Source organism: Nesoenas mayeri, assembly GCF_963082525.1.
Source record: "Nesoenas mayeri genome assembly, chromosome: 4".
NCBI lineage: Eukaryota > Metazoa > Chordata > Aves > Columbiformes > Columbidae > Nesoenas > Nesoenas mayeri.
Window position 1 is genome coordinate 53,249,677 of NC_137540.1, and position 22,601 is coordinate 53,272,277.

The window sequence follows — 22,601 nt, forward strand, 5'->3', positions numbered from 1 at the left end:
CAAAAAAACAGTTCATCACCAATTACGAGGAACGCAAGGGACATCCAGATGATTTGAAAACTGCTATTTGCTGCTGTTTATGTCACACACAAGTGAACCTGGCCAGACCACAGGGACACATCTTGGTGCTTACAAGATGTGGATTCAAGAGCGAGAAAACAAGCACATGTGACTCAGCACTAATTATCATCTTTCCTGAGGTCTCGCACTACATTTGGTTACATTAGATTCCTGTATCAGTATCATTACTAGTGAAAGGGAGTTTACTTGTGATTCTCAATACAACACTTATGTAGGGAACAGTAAACAAATTCATTAATATCAACTCTAGCAGGCACAATGCTTTTCTTGTCACTTCCAAATCAGTATTTAAGTACCTCTCTAAATTCAGGCAAAAAGCACAATATTTATGTTTACCTGATGTGCATAAAATGTTGCCACAGACTTCATACCCATGCGATAGGCCTCCCCAGCCTTCTTCAAACATTCCTTTCTCTTTTGCTGGTGACAAAAAGCTTCTGCTCTTAAATCATTATATTGTGGATACTCAAATTCTTGAAATATTTCACTCAAGGGATCATCTTCTTCCTTACTTTTTTTTGCCTGTAGGAATTGGCAATGTTGAAGCTAAGCGTGCATCGTAGGGTGTTTTCGTTAACATAGCTTTGCATGTGTTTATAACTACTATTTTAAAAAAAATAGAGATACCTTCTTCTCCCGGTTCTTTGCAGCACTGTAGGAAGAAACAATTTCATTTTGCTGAGCACTCTCTTGAGCTACAACTGTTTTTACAGGATCTGCCTCCAGAACACAGTTCAGAAACTGTTCAGTTTGTTCTAAAGAGTAGCTGTAAAGAGATAAGTAAGATCTGTGATTTTACAAATACATTAACAGCTGCTACATTTATTCAAATGCATATTACAAACCTTGATATTGTTACAGAAATAGATTACAATGGAAATAGAGCACTGAAATGGAATTTTCCAATTTATAACAAAATGGCTTGCAGACTCACTGTACTGTATTATTGGCATCAACACACACGTAGTCTTTGTTGACTGAAACATAATTGAGGGGGCACTTGCATATTAAAAGGACAATGAAACGGTAAATTGCATCCTACCTTAGTCAGACATTTCTTTAGAATTAAACACTGCTTTGGGGACTGGATAAGTTCACAGAATCACAGAATGTTAGGGATTGGAAGGGACCTCGAAAGATCATCCAGTCCAATCCCCCTGCCAGAGCAGGAACACCTAGATGAGGCTACACAGGAAGGTGTCCAGGTGGGTTTTTAATATCTCCAGAGTACGAGACTCCACAACCTCCCTGGGCAGCCCGTTCCAGTGCTCTGTCACCCTTACTAAGAAGAAATTCCTTCTCATATTTCAGTGGAACCTCCTGTGTTCCAGTTTGTGCCCATTGCCCCTTGTCCTATCATTGGTTGTCACTAAGAAGAGCCTGACTCCATCCTCATGATACTCACCCTTTACATATTTATAAACATTAATGAGGTCACCCCTCAGTCTCCTCCAAGCTAAAGAGATCCAGCTCCCTCAGCCTTTCCTCATACAGGAGATGCTCCACTTCGTCATCTTTGTGTCTCTGCGCTGGATTCTCTCCAGCAGTTCTCTGTCCTTCTTGAACTGGATGCAATGTTCCAGATACAGTCTCACCAGGGCAGAGTAGAGGGGGAAAAGAATCTCTCTCGACCTACTAACCACCTCCCTTCTAATACACCCCAGGATGCCATTGGCCTTCCTGGCCACGAGGGCACAGTGCTGGCTCATGGTCATCCTGTTGTCCACCAGGACCCCCAGGTCCCTTTCCCCTACACTGCTCTCTAATAGGTTGTTCCCCAACTTACACCGGAACCTGGGGTTGTTCCTGCCCAGATGTAAGACTCGACACTTGCCCTTGTTACATTTCATTACATTTTTCCCCGCCCAACTCTCCAGCCTGTCCAGGTCTTGCTGGATGGCAGCACAGCCTTCTGGTGTGTCAGCCACTCCTCCCAGCTTGGTGTCATCAGCAAACTTGCTGATAGTGCACTCTATTCCCTCATACAAGTCATTGATGAATATATTGAATAGTACTGGCCTCAGTACTGACCCTCGAGGCACTCCACTAGATACAGGCATCCAACCAGACTCCGCCCCCATTGACCACAATTCTCTACATCCTCCGACACCAGCCTTGTATTCTTCCCAAGCGGCCAGCCCCTCCTTCCATGATCTGTAAACTCTCCTCTTCCATTTGAGCTTACCCTGTTTAACCACACAGGTCTCTTGGCTCCCTTCCTTGACTGCCTACGTGTCCGGATGCTCTGAACTTGAGCTTGGAAGAAGCAGTCCCTGAATATTAACCAACTACCTTGGGCCCTTTTACCTTCAGGTACCCTTTCCCATGGGACTTCCCCCAGCAATTGCTTGAAAAGGCCAAAGTTGGCCCTACCGAAGTCCAGGGTTGTGATTCTGCTTGGTATTCTGTTCCTGCCACATGAGATACTGAAGTCCACCACTTCATGGTTAAATCTTCTCTGGTTAAGGTTATATGGTACAAACTAGTTTAAAACTAGCTCAGTTTTCTGCAACCATTATGTAGGAAAATCCTTGTATTTCCAGTCAAGCTTTGTTATTAAATCTAATGAAATAACAACAGGACATTGGTTGCCATCAGATTTCTAATAAGCACTCTTTCTTCTTTATTCTTCTTGCTGTTCAGTAAGCAGACAAGAGGAAGACTGATCAAAAGCACAAGTAGATTTTTGGAAAGGCAGCACCATGAAGAGAATTTAGAATGCGAAAAACAAGAGACGATGAAGTGTTTGAGCTACAGAGGTGGATGAAGGCTGTATTTTAAGCATCCCACAAGGAAAGGTTTTGATTACAACCTGGACAAGCAGAAAGACTGACAAACAGGTATGCAAACCCGTATGCAGAGACATTCAATTGACCAAGGACGAAAAAAGAAGCTTCTCTTGAAAAAAAGTTCAGTTCTCAGGAACCTGGATTTAAGAAGGTAGCCACATACTCCAGAAATATAATGCAGAAAAGAGAATGTCAGCAGGAAGAGATGGAGGGAAGGCTCATTCCTTCAGAGCTGCTGTGGTAACCAGGAAAACACTCAGAGCTAACAGCAGGTGATGGTAGTTTTCCTCTTGGGCAGATGCCATTTTCTGTAAACCCACTATTACTGCCTCCACTAATTTCTTCCACTTGATTTAAACCTCAGCTCTAGAACAACAGTCAGTCAGAGGTCAACAATGAGAGACATTCTTTTCCCAATGAGAGAAACTGTCTACTTCCCAAAAAATAAACAAATCTACACATAGAGTTTTTATGCCCTTTTTGATTTTAAGACTGTCTGGTTTTGCCTTTATTTAGATCTATAAAAAGTGTGCTAGTTTGGAAAAAGCCATTCTTTAGCAGTATCTTAACTCTTTAAGACAGTAACTGTGCACTACAGAGTGTCAGTGAATACCATTTTTACTAAGAACTTCAAAGATTTCTTACTTGTTGTCCTTGAAGACATCCATTAAGAAACTTTGATTAACAGTTGGAAACATCTCAAAAAGTTGCTTCTCCTTTAGTTTAGTGGCACAGTCTTTTCTAGCCATAGAAGGAACACGATTCTAGCCAGAAGACAAAGGAAAAATATTACAAGTCCTTGATTAGTAACGGTGGAGCAAATCCAACTTTACTGTTATTTGTTAAGATTTCAAAAAATATCTACTCAGTAAATACGCAGCCACAGCAATGACAACATGGCAGTACTAGCCTGCCACACTGATTTGATGAGAATAAAGGAGGGACAGGTAAGTTGTATTACACACCACTGCAATGCTCTGCAGCCATTTGAAGTGACTCAGCTGGAGCTCCCTCATAACTTGGATAAAGCAAAATGAGAATTTTTTTTAGCAGGTATTTAAGTTTTGAAATGCATTCCCTGCCAGCCTATCTAGTCCAAAGTTAAGCTTGTGCAAAGTCCACCTTCTACTCTACTTTGAGGGCCCGGGATTGAAACAACATTTTTTTTAATGAACAGGGTAAACAATTTTGGTTTGGTGCATCATCTGAAGCTGTACTGTAAGAAATACTCATATTTGTGAAGTCCTGCTGAGAAGAAAATAAAATTGTAGTGCAGAATGATACCGGACTCATCATTCCAATATTCAGATTTTAAAAAAAAAAAAAAAAAAAAAAAAAGGCAGTCAAACCAAAGCCAAGCTCCATGAATCCAAACTGAAAATAAAGCTGCAGACATAACAGTTGTTATTATCAGTAAGCCACATACATGCAGTTGAGAGAAAGAATCCACAAGCCATTCTTTCAAAGTGCAGGCTAATCCACCCAACTTTTAATGTCAGTAGAAACAAAGCTCCTCTTTTTAAGACAGCTACTTATCAGAGAGAATTACAAATAAAAACGCCTGTTCTAAACAACTGTCAGGCAGTAGAGGGCAATATTATGCACATGCTAACCAGGCTGGGTATGGGGGCTGTGTAGAAGACACAGAATTCATAAAAATCTTTTTAAAAATTACTGTTTACTGACAAGTAGGTAAAAAAACCTGTTTCAGATGAAACTCAAGTACTTCTTTTAATGTCTCCTCTCTTAGGAATGTTGTGGGTTCTCCTTACAAAAAATATTAAAATCAGTTCAATCCACATCTAAACAAACACGCCATGGAGCTATGTAAGAACTTTTTTTGATATAATTTTCCCCCCCAAAAAAGGTGTGGGAATCACACTGATAATCTTTGTTTTTAGGTAAGCAATCAAAAACCATTTCAACCAAACACAAATGCTAACCTGTATAGTGAAATGCACCGCGATCTGTTTGTGAAACAATCAAAATATTACATTTTGAAATGAGATAGATATTTTTTAAACAGAAAAATCTACCACAAGCAAACTCCTGTATCACAGTAATCAACAATACTAATTGGCATGCATGTATCTAATGAATTCAGGCTGTAATCAGCAACACAAAAATGAGTCACCCAGATAAGATATATTCTGCTTTACTAACAGTAAAGAATTTAAACTGCATAAAAAACTGGTGTTATCCATACCAGATCCTGTTTCTCCTGCATAGCGATTTCTTCGGAAATTATTTGTCTGAGAGAAACTTTCTGAATCTGAGCATTCCAGTGATCCATAAAAGGAAAAACATCTGATGTTGCTGGTTGTTTAGTCTGTATGTCATTAGACGACCCTGAAACCCAGCTCATTTTTTTCTTCTGTATTTTACCATCTGCGTTCTGAGATAACAGCATTTCTGAGTCATCAGTATCTATCTGCTGAATCACAGTAGGACCTTCAAAAGCAATAAAAATGAGGTAACAAATAGAACAATTATTAGGTTATTTATACAAGCAGTCAAAATAATTAAGAAGTTTTTTCAACCTAGATGGTTTGAGTTTTGCTAAAACAATGTTATTAAGGCTAAACCAGAAAACAACACATTGTTTTCACTTTCCTCACTTCTATTTTCCAAAGACTATCTGATATTCTTTATCTATTTTGTAAAACAAAAGCAGAACCATCAGACTCCCTCACCAAATTTTCAAGTGCCAAGACGCATCTTACAGCCGTAAACTACCTTACACATAGGTTAAGTGGGGAGGTTTGTTTGCTTTCGTAAGAGAATTATTGACTCATGTTGATATGCTTACCTGCATTTCCTCTTCAACTTAAGGGCAGATGCTTAACAATCTGTTGTTACACTTTTATGAGTTAAAGCTAACAGGACTGTCTGGTCATTCGAATGGAGCGTTGGCATCCACACTGCAGTCCACGCCACCACCCAGAGCCCATGCCCGAGTAGTGTGGTTCTACTGTAGAGGGACATTTCTTCTGGGAGCTGAATGAAAACTAGATTGCTAGTGATTTTAACACCTTTTAAACAATATGCTACAATCAATTCCTCTGACAAGGACAACGAAGTGTGAATGTTGTATTCCTGACTTCCTTCCCTCATCTGCCAAAATTTTATTGTGCTGGTAATTCTCTGGCTGCACCTTTTCTTGCCATAGAGATGACAGGAGTCCTACGAAAGAGCTGCCTGATCCAGCCAGAGCTTCTATTTAAGTTTTCTGAAGTACACAAAATGAAAGGCTTTTTGATTGCATCTACCTGGGACTAGTGCTTCTGCTTATAATTAACTTATTTTTCCCCCACAGCTCTGTAAGACAATGGTAAGTGGAAGCAACGGCAATAAATAAAAGCTTAATAAATGAATCCATCATTTTTCAATAGATGGTATATTTGCAACCTTGCTAAAGTTTCAAAGAATTAAATATTTTTATAATGAGAATTCGGTATTTTTACAATGTACAGAAATACATAACGTACCTTCTGCAGACAACTTACACCATTCATCTCTCCTCTGACGTTTCTAAATAAAAACAGTAAAACCACAAACGTTATAAGCAAGCTATACATTTTGCAGTGAAACTTCACAAGTGTTAACTTCTAAGCAAACCAGTTTCAAAATAATGTTTCACAGCATTTCTCAAAGATTGGATATTTTAAAATAAATATATTTAAGAAAAATAATGATGAACTGAAATTTAAAAGACAGAACTATCTCTCCAAAAACACATCAGACTAGAGGGACATACCCCACTGCCAAGATTTCACAACCTTCATTAAATAACCCAAACAAAAATTTTGCCAAAAAGCATTCCGAGTTTCATAAAGCTATGCCAGAACAGAGATTAGAGAACTCTCAATTAATGTACACTGAGATGCTTTGTATACATAACTATTCAAAAAGAACTCTTCTTACACGTCAAAAAAACAGTAACAATTTTTGGCCAATGGAATTTTTGGTTAATCTTGTAATTAAGTTGTGCATTATGATCCTTCTTTTTTACGAATCTTGGCTTCATGATGAGTCGCTCATGACATGCATTTTCTTCATCCCTTAAACTGTCTTTCAAGAGCTCTGCTGATTATGACATGCTGATATACTCCACATATTTTACAAACTATTATTGTATTTCATCATTGTTCTTGAAAAGATGTTTACATCTTACACATTTAGACCAACATATAAGGAGACAAATGGTCTGACAAAGCACAAGCATGCCATACCATATCATAAGCAAGAAATCTACTAACCAGAATAGATTCTTTCCATTTTTCATGAATCACTCTTGCCAAATTCAGATCAATATGAACCACACAATCTTCAACAGTTAGTGATCCTTATGGGAGAAAGAAAATACATTCATTAAAGCATTCTATAAAAACTCATCTGCACAATTAAAGCACCGTAGACTAGACTCATTAATTTGAATTCTGCAGATTCTGCATAAACTATCATGCCTGAAAAAACTTCAACTGCCAATTTGGAAAAAAAAGCATTCCACATAGCATTTGTTATGTGGTGTTCAAAAACTCATGAAGCATAGGAAAAAACAAGTGAACATTAATTTTATCTTGTTGAGATACAACTACCTGAAAAACTACATCTTTCTTCTTTTTTTCCCATTTTTCTAGGAGAACCGTCTTTTACAAAGCCACTGTTAAATTAATCACACTTTCATTTGTGAAACTCTGATTTCCCCTATTTTATTTCAATCCACAGGCAACTGCTTTCACGTAACACAACATAGTCTCCAGGGCCCAACAGCAGCCACATGCCTCCTTTTGCTTTCAGAGAAACAAACTTCAAGCAGCTCCTCTAAGGGAAACAGCAGGAATTATCATGGTATCATAATGATACACCTTTCCCCTGAAAGATCTTTCTGATATTGCTTCTCACTCTTTCAAAAAATAAAAGGGCAAGAAGTACGTATGTATCAAACAAAAAGGCATATTTCAAACACAACAAAACACCTTTCTGCTATCAAAAACTTTTGTTTTGAGGAGACATGTAAGGCAAAGACACCAGCAGTTAAACCCAACAATAAATCAGGTATCCAGGGTTTCACATCACGTAACCTTCAAAAGAAAAGAGAAAAATGGGGAAAAAAGGAAAAATAAAAAAGAGAGAGAAAACAAGCAAGCTACATATTCCTTCCGTTTTCTTCCTTTTTCCATCAGTGTTTAACTTCCGTGATAGATGTTCAAGCTGCTCACAGCTTCCTTCATCAATCTCTCAGCAGAATAGTCTGTTTTCATCTTTTAAGTATAGCTGCATTTTATTTTCTCTCTTAAACCATTCATCTTCTTCCCCAATTTAACTGATGCCTAAATCGTTTTTTCTTTCTTTCTTTTTACCTAACCAGTCATAATTTGCATCTTTCTTATCATGTTAATATCCCTTTAGAGACTGAATATAGGCTTATAAGGCCTATTGCTCAAAACACAAATAAGCCAATATATTTTCTTACGCTTTTAAAGTATGCACATATACAAAAAGGTCAAAGATGGCACTACTGCATTTACACTTTTTGCCATGCTTAGTTCTGTTTCATTTCACAAGGAATTGCGCAAATCCACTCCCTAAAAATCAAGCATGAAGAGGAAAAAAATACAGGTAAAGGAAGAAAGGTTTTCTTAGCCAAACTGAGTTTTTTTAATAAGAATATGCATATAATTATGCCCATACCTGCATCAATGCCAACAGGCCCAAATATTTCTTTCAACTGGAGTGCCAGTTCAGGAGGTAATGTTAGTTCTAGACAATCTATACTGAAGGCTGCACGTGATGCTGGTGCAGGACTTTGTATCTTGGCTTTAGTTTCATCCCAGCTTGGAGTTTCAATTTCTTCTTTAGTGCCTATCTCCCTGGAATTCCCTTGGGTTTGTTTATCTGTCTCCAGTTCTTTATCACTCCTAGGAACATCCAGAGGCACATGATCCATTTCCAGTGCCGAAGCAGTCATTCTGGAATTCTCTGCATTGCTTTCTGAAGGGTTAGTGTCACTTTCATTATGTAATTCAGATTCTGAATTGGTAGAAGTTGTGTTAGGATCATGAGGCAAAGTCATGGGTATACATAAATCTGCATCAAGCTGTAAAACTCCTGGCTTATTTATAGCTTCTTCAACAGGACTCTCAGAGTCTATCTTCTGCTCTCCTGAAATGGATGGCTCAATGATACCTGCTGCTGAGCTGCCTGCATCAGTTCTAGGGACTGTGTCTCCAGAATTTTTCAGTTCCCCCAAACCATGCAATGAGGTAGCTGTCGATGACTCAGACACATCAGCATCTGTCACATCTGCCTTGGCAGCTGTGCATTCTGCAATGCTGAGTGATGAGTTCTTGTCTTCCAAAGGCTCAGAGTCACCACCAGCCTCAATTACTAGCAGCATTTGCTCACAGTCTTCAAGATTCTCACGACAGCTTGTACTTGCCTTGAAATCCAGCTCTGCGACAACTGGCTCAGCCTCTCTTACTTGAAAATATTGACTATCAATATCTTTGCACAACTTCTCATCAGAATCTAACAGCAGACCTGTGGCCCAGTCTATGTCTTTGTTACATCTTTCATACAGATCTTTCAGAGCTTCAAATGAAACGGAGTCAAAGAGCTTACAGAGCATATTTAGCTTTTCAGACTCATCAATATTGATCAGTTCACTTTCCTCCACAAATGTACTTTTATCATATGTAACTCGATACGGTATTTTTTCCTGAGAACCTGAGGCATTATCTACATCTTTGGGTTTGAAGCCGTCTAGACTGCCATTCAATACTTTGGTAGTCTCAGGAAAATGCATTTTGTTTTCTAATCTCCAGAGGAGAGCAAAGTCCTGTGACTCAGTCTGTGAACAGCTACTTTTTTGTCTACATGAGCATGTGTCATGTTTCTCTTCTGCTGCGTTAAACACAGACAAGTGTTCCTCTTCTTTGGGATGCAACAAATTGTTGTTTGTGAAAGTGAGGGCTAATTTGTGATGTTTCCTCATTCTCTTATTTTGCTGTGGTTTTTTCTCACCTACTGTTTCACTACCTACTGTTTCAGGTTGGTGCATTTGCAAATTCTTTGTATCCAGTTGCTTTGCAGCGTTCACAGGTGTCCCACAAAGCACATCTACAGTCTCAAGAGCATTTCTATTGATATCACTATCAGTATTTCCACCTTCATCAGACTGATTTAGACTTGTCTTTCTCATTCTCCGTGACCTTTGTTGTCTCTGTTCTAATGAGCCTGAGACAGGCCAATGTCCTATCATTTGCAATTCTGGTGTAACGTTATCTGAACTAATAGAGGAACAGCTAGCAGCTAGATTTTCTTCCTCATGTCCTTTCTCAACAGCACAGGTCGCAGGCAGGCCCACTTGCTCTTTACCTAACTCAGGATGCTGCTGACTGGGAGTTTCACCTTCCTTGTCACTCTTCAGGGAAGATTTTTCTAGCCTTCTAGTTCTTTTGACTCTCTGACCCATTGTTTGTTCTACAGGCCAGTCACCCAGAAAGTTTAGTAATTCTGGTTTTCTTGACATGCCAAAAGCTGAACTGCTTGGTTCTACTACATTACTATTTTGTGTTGATTTTGGTTCTGTACATATTTCATCAGATTGTTCAACTTCAGTTTGAACTTTGAGAATGTTATCACTGTGTTCCTCAACTTCTCCTGTGTGCAAGCACACATTCTCTTCAGTCGTGGTCACATCAACCTCATCCATTTCTGTTTCAGTATTTTTGTCCACTTTTTCTCCCTTTTCTTCTTTCTTCACCAAGGGCAGTTGTTCTACACAGTCTGATAAATAAACATCCAAGTCATCTTGAACAGTGATGTTATCAGGACTGTGTTCTACTGAATTATTTTCCATTTCTTTTTCCTCTTTCTGGAAATGTTCAGGATCATGGTTACTTTCTAATGTTAGAGAACTACTGGGAGAAGTTTTATCATCTTTAGCTAATTCAAGATGCTCTACATCAGAAGCAAAAGGTTTTTCTTCCTGTACATCAGAATGTGCCTCTCTCTTTCTGAAAGACAAATTGGAAAAAAGAAAGATAAACACATTTCAAACCTTCTTTAAGCACCTGTCCACATGTTTAGTTTTGGCTTAGCTATTTAGTATTTTCAACTTACAGACCAGAAACCACCTTTCAGGATACAATCATGCATCTGGGGAACGACAATGAGAGGAAAATAAATTTAATACAACTTAGCCCTAACACCAATACTCCTTTTTAAAAAGGAAGGAACTAAGCAAAGTGGAACTTTCCTTGGTAGCTATCCCTTTTTTACTTCAGGATGGGGCTAGGAATATTTTTCCCCCATTCTCAACATTCAGTTATGTACTGAAGCACTCTGCTGTCAGACATCTCCTCCTTTAGATCAGCAAACCTGATAAATATGCTTTTATCTAATCGATGAATATATTGAACAGTACTGGCCTCAGTACTGACCCTTGAGGCACTCCACTAGATACAGGCCTCCAACTGGACTCTGCCCCATTGACCATGACTCTCTGGCTTCTTTCCTTCAGCCAGTTCGCAGTCCACCTCACTACCCGATCGTCCAGACCACACTTCCTCAGTTTAGCTATGAGAATGCTGTGGGAGACTGTGTCAAATGCTTTACTTAGTCAAGGTAGACCACATCCACCGCCCCGCCATCATCTATCCACCTCATTGTACCTTCATAAAAGGCTACGAGGTTGGTCAGGCACGACTTCCCCTTGGTGAAGACATGTTGACTGCCCCTAATGACCTTCTTATCCTTGATATGCCTTGAGATGGCACCAAGGATAAGTCGTTCCATTACCTTCCCAGGGATGGAGGTGAGGATGACCGGTCTATAATTACCCAGGTCCTCCTTCTTGCCCTGTTTGAAGACTAGGGTGACATGTGCTTTCCTCCAGTCCTCAGGCACCTCTCCTGTCTCCCAAGAATTGGCAAAGATGATGGAGAGTGGTCCAGCAATGACCTCAGCCAGCTCCCTCAGCACCCATGGGTGCATCCCATCTGGGCCCATGGATTTGTGGATGTTCAGATTGCCTAATTGTTCCTTAACCCAGTCCTCATCAACTAAGGCAAACTCCTCCATTGTCCTGACTTCCTTTGGGGCCTGAGCAGTACGGGGCTCCCCAGGACAGCTTCTGGCAGAGTAGACAGAGACAAAGGCAGCATTCAGTAACTCTGCCTTCTCTGTATCTTCTGTCACCGGGGCACCCACCTCGTTCATCAGTGGGCCTACATTGCCTCTGGTGTTAGTTTTATCTGCCACGTATTTGAAAAAGCTCTTTCTGTTGTCCTTGACCTCTCTTGCCAGCTTTAATTCTAATGAGGCCTTATCTTTCCTAGTTGCCTCCCTACATCCCCCGACAACAGCCTTATATTCTTCCCAAGTGGCCAGCCCCTCTTTCCATGATCTGTAAACTCTCTCTCCTCTTCCACTTGAGCTTACCCAGCAGTTCCCTGTTTAGCCACGCAGGTCTCCTGGCTCCCTGCCTTGACTTCCTGTGTCGGGATGCTCTGATCTTGAGCTTGGTAGAAGAAATCCCTGAATATTAACCAACTATCTTGGGCCCCTTTACCTTCAAGCAGCCTCACCCATGGGATTTCCCCTAGCAATTGCTTGAAAAGGCTGAAGTTTGCCCTGCTGAAGTCTAAGGTTGCAATTCTGCTTGCTACTCTGTTCCTGCCGCACAAGATCCTAAACTCCACCATTTCATGGTCGCTGCAACCAAGGCAGCCCTCAACCTTTTACTGCTTCAACCAGACCCTCCTTGTTAGTGAGGATGAGGTCCAGCAGTGCACCTCTCCTGGTCGGCTCCTCCACTATTTGCATAAGAAAGTTATCATCAATGCACTGGAGGAACATCCTGGACTGTGGCTGGCTGGCTGAGTAGTCCTTCCAGCAGACATCAGGGAAGTTAAAATCCCCCACCACAACCAGGGCCTGTGACTGTGAGGCTGCTCTCAGCTGCCCATAGAAGGCCTCATCAACTTCCTCACCCTGATCTGGTGGCCTGTAACAGACACCCACAACAGTGTCTCCCCTGCCAGCCTGCCCCTTAATTCTCACCCATAGACTCTCAACTTGCTCCTCATCTGTGCTCGGACAGTACTCAATACATTGTAGTTGCTCTCTCATGTAAAGAGCAACTCCACCACCTCGCCTGGCTGTCCTCGTTCCTGAAGAGGACATAGCCATCCATGACCACGTCCCAGTCATGTGAGCTGTCCCACCATGTCTCCATAATTGCCACCAGATCACAATCTCCTGCCGAACACACGTTTCTAGCTCCTCCTGCTTATTCCCCATGCTGCATGCACTGGTGTACAAGCATTTCAGTGAGCGAGCTGAGCATACTGATTCCACCCTAGGAGGATGGGAGGCCTCCCAGTCCCTATCAATTCTAGAATGCTGCCTCACTGATGCAAGCCCACCTAGAACCCCATCCCCCTTCAAGTCTAGTTTAAAGCTCTCCAAATGAGCCCTGCTAATTCCTGACCCAGCATCCTTTTGCCCCTGCGGGATAAACCATTCCCATGCATCACTGTGTGGACTGGTGTCTTACAAATCCAGCCACTATCAAAGAATCCGAAGCCCTGCCTGTAGCACCAGTCTCGAAGCCAATCGTTTACAAACTGAATTCTTCTATTCCATCCCACGTTGTCACCCAAAAATGAAAGGAGTGATGAGAAAATCACTTGAGCTCCAGACTCTTTCACCATCCATCCCAGAGCCTTGAAGTCTTTCTTTATTCCCCTCATACTGCGAGATGCAGCCCTCCTCCCCATGTCTGGAAGATCAGCAGTGGGTAGTAGTCTGTCAGATGCACCAAGTCAGGGAGTGCCCTGGTAATATCCCTGATCCGGGCCCTGGGTAGGCTACAAACTTTCCTATGATGAGGGTCAACTCTGTATACTGGGCCCTCCCTCCCTCTCAGAAGGGAATCACCTATTACAAACACCCTTCTTTCTTGTCAGAGGCAGTCTTGAGGTGTGGTCTTCTACCACAAAGACATCAACTAATAACAACACACAGACTCAGAAATAGCAATTTGCTTGTAGTTGGGACTACACTCTTCTGAAAAGCATTTTATAGATTTTACGTGTTTTGTATCTACAACATACATCCAACAGCACATTTCTAAGATAAGGGAAAGCCAATCAAGATCAGCTTACTGAAAAGTAACATGCAGCCATGCTGGGAGGTTTCCAAAAAGCATCAGAAAGTTGACTAGACCTCTTGACTGCTCATTTCTAGAAATCCTGAAATTCTTAAAAATTAAGAAAACTATATGGTGTATTTCTTTTTATTATTTAACTATTTTTTTTTAACATATTCACTGTTCAACAGCATTATCCAGGTTCCGTTGCTACGAAGCCTTTCATTTGAGACTACAAAACTAGTAAATGAATCAAACCTCTGGCTTTCATCCTGACCAGGATCTTCACTCGAGCCAGCAGCTTCTGATTTGTCTGGGACTGAAGAATCCAATATTGAACTAACAGTAAGACAGCGTTCATATCGTTCCAACATTTTTTTGATCTTTTCTTTGGATACACCATGAATGTTTCGTCTATGAATTAAAAAAAAAAAAATCAAACACCAACATTTCAGACTTGTATATTACAATAAGATAATAGAATAATTTAGTAATAATTTAATGATAATAAGTTTACAGCAAGACTAATCAGAGAATTCAGAGAGCCAGAGTAAAAGCTGTGAAACAGCAGTTCCTTCTATATCAGTGCCCCAGGGCATTCCAAACAGGGTATCTCAGGCAAATCACTGCTCCACTTCTCCACCCCACCTGGTGGCCCTGCTTTGCAATAGGATGTTTTGCTTAATGTACTAAAATCTAGAACTGTACCAATAATGCGTCTTTTCCAAATAATAAGTTTCAGAAACACACCACATCAGATCCTGACAGTGATGCAGGATATCAAACTAGTTATGGAAGATTTCTGAATTCAGTCTTCCTCCTCTGGTTTTGCTAAACGAAGAACTGTTTGAGCCTCCTATTCACCTATTGTTGTGGACACTCTGGCTAGAAATTTTCACTGACTGTTAAACGCTAACTAGCAATGTGCTCTGCAACAGTTCCACCTAGAACAAGTGAACACTGTCAAGGATGGCAAAACAGAAATTGAAGGTTTAAGTTCTGTGTTAGGAAATAAAATAAGCTTCCTTGAACAGTGGGCAGCCTTTTGAATTTGAAAGCTAAGCATGTAAATTCAGATGACAACATATATTAAGAAATCACAGAAAAACTTACATTGAAAGAGACCTCTGGAAGTCACCTAGTCCAACCTCCTATTCAGAGGAGGTTCAGCTAGATCAGGTTGCCCAGAGGTTTGTCTTGTTAAGCTCTGAACATCCTCAATGACTGAAAGTCTACAGACTCTCTGGGCAAACTCTTTCAGTGTCTGACCATCCTCAGTTTTGTTTTATTTTGTTGGGGTTTATTGTTTGTTGTTTTGTGTGTGTGTATGTGTTTTGATGTTGGTGGTGGTTTAGTTTGCTTGGTTTGGAGGTTTTTTTGTTTGGTTTTCTTTGGTTTGTTTGTGGTGGGGTTTTTTGTTTTGTTTTGTTTTTCCTTTATGCAATCAAAACTTCCAAAGTTCTGACTTGCTTACATTTGTTTTGTCTTATCCCTGCACAATTCTCAGAAGAGATTGTTTCAGTCTCTATAACCTCCCAAAAGGTAGCTGGAGACAAAAATATGATCCTTCCTTAAGCTTCTCTTCTTAAGGCTGAACAAACGACTCTTTTTCAAACCAGTATCGTCTGCAAATCTGCTGCGAGTGCACTCTGTCCCAACATCTAAGTCATAAAAAGGACATTAAATAACAGTGGCCCTAGTATTAATCCTAAAATAAATCCTCTTGAACTCTGAACCACTCATCAACCCCTTTGTACCTGGCATCCAGCCAAATTTCTAGCTACCTTATTACTCACTTACATAGGGCTTACATCTTGCCTATTTTGGCTCTATGATTTTATAGATGGCTCTGCTAAAGAAGTAAACAACAACAACGGTGATGCACAAGGGTTTGTGCCTCTTGGGCCATGAGGTGCTGATTGCCTTAAACTCAGTGACAGCAGAAGCATTTCAAATAAGGCAACAGACCAGCTGGATGTAAAAACTGCCCCAAACTGACTTCATTTTTGCAACCTCAGGAACTCAAAGGAGCAGTCACTGTACATTAAACATAGACGAATTGCAATCATTAAAACATTATATAATATCTATTGCTAATAGTATCTTTTATATGTAATTAGAACAAAGTGACAGAAAAAAACCCACATAATATATATAAAATCCCACATAATACACATACAATCCCACCAAAGTTAATACTGTAGAAAAAAAATTTAAAAGCTACTTATTATCACAAAATCTTGACTGATATCTTCCTACTTCACCAGCCACTATACTGGTATCTTTTTAAAAATAATATTTTATAGACTGTGAAAGATATACAATCTAATATGACATTTTCTTTTACATTCTTACCTTTCAAGTTCTTTTGGTTTAAACTTCCACCAAGTGTCTGGTTCTCGGAACATGACTTTGTATTTGAACTGCTGAGCCTGAATAAAGCAGATACAAAACAGAACAAGCCAAATCACCCACTTTATATTTCTATGAAAAAGCACACAACATGTATTATAACTTGCTTCTTTAAAGCTGTTTATTTGTATTTTTCAAAATCAATTAAACATTTGGAATAACAATTTTTTTGTTCAGTTTCACTTCTGATTATATAAATGGAGATTTTAAAAAAACATGTATATGCATCTCTTACTGTAAAATTAAATGATCACAGGAAAAAAAAATAATCACTTATATCATCCCTTTAAATGTCCCACCTCCCCTGAGTCAAAACTCAAGAACATCTCTTTCCAGGTACAGTATACACACCTCCACTTCCTCTCCGAGACAGAAAAGTTCACTGCTTACGCACAGAGCTGACCAGATGTGAGCCAGCTCCAAAACAACAACCCAGTCACATTGACACAGCTCTTGTCACAGCCATCCTGCCATATGGGAAACCTGAACGGGTGGCAAGTGAATGGTCCTTACGTGGCCTAGTCTCATTATGCCAGAAGAGGAGCCCAAAGTCTAATCAGGAGAAACACCACGAGTACTGTACTATTTCTACCTGCTCCCGTTGTCAGAAAAAAAATGTTATCACCTTACCAAACCCTGCGCTTCCTGAAAGAAATTCTGTTGCATATTTATTTCAGTATACAGCGAAATCAAGGATTTAATTTATGAAAGAATTGATAATCTGACAATTGTTAATAAATGCAAAGATAATAAAATAAAATTTTTATTAATAAAAATTATCTGTGTTAAGTCCCACTGTTCACTACCCCATTACCACACGCAGCATATGTAGCGCATCTGCTCAAAAGCTGTCAGTGATACGTACTACGCTCCCTGGTGTGCTTATATGCCAAAGTAGCAGAAATCCCACATTTCTTCAACATAATATTTGTTAATCAGAACCAATTTTATAAAATAATGCAGTTCTGTAAGCATTAATATTAAAACTATTAACCAAAATGATGAATGATCAACAGCAAAATAAGAGCTCGAGTCTAGAAGTGCTGATGCCCATTCAGAAGCAATTAAGTGAGAAGGTGAAAAGCTCCAGAAAACTGGAGTATGAGAAACCTATAACAGAGTTCACCAAGTTATTCAAAGCATTAAACATAACTTTGGAAGTTAAACGTAGGTTGCATTTCCTTAGTACTAAATAAAAGCTGGTCACTTTTAGTCACTAAATAAAAGCACCACACTACTAACATAAAACCGTGCAGGTGCATTACTTTCATTACATCACTTCAATAAAAATTAAGTAGATCTGCATAACTTCAAGCAAGCTAGCAACATTTGATAACTCTAGCCCTCCAACTGGTCAGCTGGTGTCTGCCTCTAGGTCACACTTAGGATGAAACTGAGTTTTCAAGTTTCACAGAGCATCAAACATTACTCTTATTAAGTAGTAATGATTATATTTTAAAAGTAGCTTAGCATGTTACTGCTCATATAAAATAGAAACAGAATTCAGTTTCCTCAACAATATTTATTTTTGCTCCCAAGTGCATAGCACTTGGCTTTGTCAGCTGGAATCTAGGCTGGGTCAATACTCAGACATGCCCAGAATATGACACTGGGTAATATGATTCCATGTAACACTTATTTTTATTCCAGACTTCCTTGTGGAATAACAGCTAGACTGAGAAAGATAATCTCATTTTAAAACATATGTTGTTGCCATGCTGGCCAATAATCCCTTTTCACATCAATCAAATTGTAATACTAACCAACGTAACATAAGGCTTCATCTCCCATGCTTGTATGTTTGTGTTGTCTATTATTATAGGTGAGATTCTCATTTCAAATGCTTCTTTGGCTGAAAGACATACATGTACAAGAGAATGCAATATAATTAATTTAATTATGATAGGGTGGACATGTAATGTTTATACTAATTCTCTAAATTTGTAATATTTTTAAAGTAGATAATCCATAATAATTAAGCATTGTGTAAGAACTCTTGCCACAGCTTGATCCATTTCAAGGCCCTCATTTATTTCAGAACTTCCCCCTTCACAGGTAAAGGTACTGAGACATAGCATTATTCTTTTGAATGAATGCATATATGATAATCAAGGAATGAAAATGAAGATGTAAAATGTACCAAGATGACTAATCAATCAGCAAATTAAACTAAAAAAAAAAACTACATGATCACCTTAAAGTGGACTTCTTTGTTGCATACAAAATTCTTGGCTTTATAACAGTCTTAAGATTAGTCCACTCTGTAAACTGGATAAAATACGAAAAATCAAAACAATTATTGTAATTTAAATACACAGTAATGAAATGTTTAGAATCATTAACTTTAAGATACAGCACCATGTGTTTGTAGCTATGCTACGACATGTCTGAACAATCAAAATTATCGTTGAATCACACATTTCTTATAACCCATTTCTCCACTGGTTAGAAATTTGCTAGTAGAAAAGTGATCATGGTTCAAATTTAGCAAATACAAGCTTAAAAAGAGTTGTTCCATCGTGAACTTAGTGGAAGCCACTGTCAAGAAATATACCAATTGTGAAAAAAAAGAAGTTTGTTCTGTCTTGCTCCTAGAATTTTGTTTTAGATTTGCCAACAATTTAGCGCTCAAGAGCAAAAAGTAATCAAGAGCAGGAAAATAGCTGCAAGTTATTTGCAACAACATCCTCATTACTTATTGCATACGCATATATGATGGCTCATCTCAGAAGAAATATTTCTAGGAGATGGTACAGACATACAGTTTACCGCTCCAGAAATGGGACACAAACCAAAATACATACCAAGATGAAATCTGAGGATAAAACAATCTTTTGACAAAGACACAGGCACTTCTAATTGCAAAACACACAATGGACAGATGACTTCTGAGTTTGTGCTCATATTTTTTCCACACACATATTAACAAATACTTCTATGATGGGATAAATGCTTGTCCTGTGACACAGGCATTACAAGACAGGCAGCTTTTTTGCACAGTACACAAGCACTGAACTGTAAACAAGCAAGCTAATCCCTTATTTATTTCTCACCTCGTTTCCTGTTCCACTCATGTGCTTCCCCTAAGCAATCAGGGTCATAATGGTATTGTCCATGTTTAGAAAAGTAATCATCAGTACTAAGAATTATTCCACCTGGGTTATCTTCAAGCAAAGTCCTGTGAAAGATCAAGAAGTAAATACCATTTACCTGTTCTCCTCCCCACCCTGATATCTGCTACGACACATAGATATATTCAGTTTCTTGCACAAAATCAAGATTATTTGGAATGGAAGCAGTAAATTTAGGCAAGAGAAAAAAAAAATAACCCTCAAAGCAAAGATGATGTATAATAATTCTGCTCCATTTCCAAAGGCTGAGAATATCTAGGGGAAAGACCTGACAGAGGTTCCCTACAAATCTCATTTCAAAACACCAAGAAAGGTATTTTTCCATCTACATCTAATGACATACTTTAATGCTGACAAATACACATACAGTCTTAATTGCACTAAATATTTCAGGTGCAAACCAAAGGAGTCTAAACTCAATCTAGGCTTTTGGAGACTTAGAAATGAAATCAAGAATTCAACCCAAGAAGCTCCGCATGTACTACTTACACAAAGGAATCCCAACAGTGGAAGGGGAATTTCTGCCTCTAAAGAGCTGTCCTATTTCCATCCATGTTATTGGAAGGAAAACATCCAAAACAAACAGGGACTGGAAGAACATGTCAGACCTAACACTACTGCAGTGACCCTCTGCTGACATAAAACTCCTTTGGTCAGTGACAGAAGTCAGAACTAACGCCTTCTGTTTCAGTTTCTACTAGAGGTGCCAGAGCTGCGAGCAACTCAGCTCTCTGCTACTATTACTCATCTTGCTGCACATACCATGTAACCGGCAATTAAGGTATAAGCGTAACTATTTACGCGTGTCAGAAAATTGTCTCTGCCTGCACTACATCCTGCACACAATTAAGCAATTTCTTTTAGAAGCTCACAATATAAATGTTCTACCTTGCCAAATATGATTTTCCTGATCCTGGAACACCTCTGAGAAGAACAAGTACTTGACCTATAAGGTGCATCTTTTTTCTCATCATGTGACAAACAGGTGGCTGCTGTGCTTGCGAGAGGTTCAATTTTGAGTTTCTATCTTGATTTCCCCATACCTTCAGAGAAGGGTTGCTATCCCAGGCATATGAAACCACTGGAGAGGAAAAAGAAAGTCCATTTTCCAAACTCTTATACTCTGAAACAGGTCTCCACTGCCCTAGACTGGCAGCCACAGGAGTTACAAAGCTGTGACTTCCAGTGGATGGATAAAACACAGGAGCCATGAGATTCCAGTGTTGTTGAGGTTGACATGATGGTGTAGAAAAATTTAAGTTACAACCCTGCTGAGTCTGCTGAAAATCTGCAGGTTTTGGTGTTGTGAAACTGGGCATTTCAAGAGAGTCACATGCCTCTGGAAGAGAAGTGCTCTGGTGGCTGTTAAAGGCAGTCATTATTTCTTCATGCTGTTCCAGGCACCCTGAATTCAGATTTCCAGTGATGGCTACTCCACATTCCAGAGACCTTTTGGAGGACTCACCAGAAGCAGCAGTCCCAGTTTGTTCATCCAAACCAGTATCTTGTGTCTGTTCAGAAATTCCACACGGTATTTCTCCATTCAATTGTTTATAGACTTCTGAAGCTAAATCATCTTGAACATGTATTTCTGATGAATCAGGATCTTCTAATATCTGTGCAAAAGCTTCTGATGCAGTTGGTGAGTACGTCTGGATGCTCAGCTGACCCACTGGTGGCTGAGAACAGCGAATTTTTTCTAAAACCTCATTATTTGTCCCTATTTGCTGTGGAAAAAGTAGGACATTGCACCCTGAATCAGATTTTTCCCACTCAGGAAATCCTTTAAAGCCATTGTGTTCCACAGAGTACTCATGTACTATTTGGTCATTTGCAGAATTAGACAATTCATCACTCAAGGTGTATCTCTGCAAGGCATTTTCTATTAAGGAATCCAGTTCTTCAGTCAGCTGCACATCAGGTGACAGGATCTTTTCTTTTTCTGCTTCAGAATTACTTTGTTCTGCAGCATTTTCCCCCATTCTTTCATTTACAACAGATCTTTGCTGATTAACAAGAGCTAGTGATGCTACTGAATCCAAACCCAAGGTTTTTGAAGATGCGACTCCTTTGGCATGGGTAGACAGCTCTAGCAAATAATCCATAGCGTTCTCTACTGTTGAATAAAGTAAAGAGAATAAAGCATGGTCAAGTGAACAAACACAAGCTGATGTGAATGCAATGTTTTACATGAAGGAGTATTGATCACACCTAAAGAGACAACCAAAAGACAGCTCACCACTTCATCTTTTAACACACCTTCTGCAACTCCCTTGATCCGTTTCTTACTAGAGGTAAAGACAGAACTCAATAGAGACACATTACAAAATAATAACCTAATAAGCATAAAAATTACTATGGAAACGGTGTCTAAAATTTTAAAGTTTAACTAGAAAAAAAAAAAATCAGAACTGGGCATTTAAATGGATACGTATTTCTAACGTATCTCATATAGGTGAAATAGTGTAACATCAACTGAAAAATGCTACTGAGGACTAAAGATATAAAAGTATGCAAAAGATGCTCATTGTGGCTACGGCCAATTGAAAATGTCATACCTAATACAGACTGAAAACTCCAGCACCTGCATTAATTCTTTGTAAAGCCACTAAATGGAGTTTAAGTTGCCTGTGATCCACATGAACAAAAAGAAAACCTGGCTTAAGTATCATCCAAGCCCTAAAGCTAAGCTGCTGTTTTCCAAAAGACAGTGTAGCAAATATTCTAAGCCCATTGGAGTGCAACTTTTTCTGCACACGTTAAATAAAATCTTCCTTGTCCTTCCATCTTGTCCACTATATGAGAGCAACTTGCTACTCATATGAAAAGATGCTGATTTTTTAATTTGTAAACTATTGTTAAAAGCACAACACAATAATGAACTCAGCGTGATTAATGAATTCTCCAATAAGCTTCTAGATAAATCCATTATTTCGATAGAGGTAAATCTTATGAAGAGTTTGAAGCATGAATCAGTAATGCAATCGATTTCAATTTTAAAAGGAATAACATCATAGAAACAAACAAACA

The 22,601-nt window shown here is 39.2% G+C and overlaps 1 protein-coding gene across 1 annotated transcript in view; it reads right to left on the reverse strand.

The window, feature by feature from the left end:
* N4BP2 (NEDD4 binding protein 2) overlaps positions 1-22,601 on the reverse strand; it is a 34,944-nt gene that overhangs the window by 5,571 nt on the left and 6,772 nt on the right. Inside the window, exons 4-15 of the mRNA XM_080344285.1 lie at positions 20,460-21,687; positions 19,494-19,618; positions 18,204-18,292; positions 16,384-16,460; positions 14,287-14,442; positions 8,565-10,891; positions 7,130-7,215; positions 6,359-6,401; positions 5,077-5,321; positions 3,516-3,634; positions 709-847; positions 418-603 (exon numbers count right to left, since the gene is read on the reverse strand). Coding sequence (XP_080200411.1) covers positions 418-603; positions 709-847; positions 3,516-3,634; positions 5,077-5,321; positions 6,359-6,401; positions 7,130-7,215; positions 8,565-10,891; positions 14,287-14,442; positions 16,384-16,460; positions 18,204-18,292; positions 19,494-19,618; positions 20,460-21,687 — 4,820 coding nt within the window. The remainder of the gene's footprint in view (positions 1-417; positions 604-708; positions 848-3,515; positions 3,635-5,076; positions 5,322-6,358; positions 6,402-7,129; positions 7,216-8,564; positions 10,892-14,286; positions 14,443-16,383; positions 16,461-18,203; positions 18,293-19,493; positions 19,619-20,459; positions 21,688-22,601) is intronic.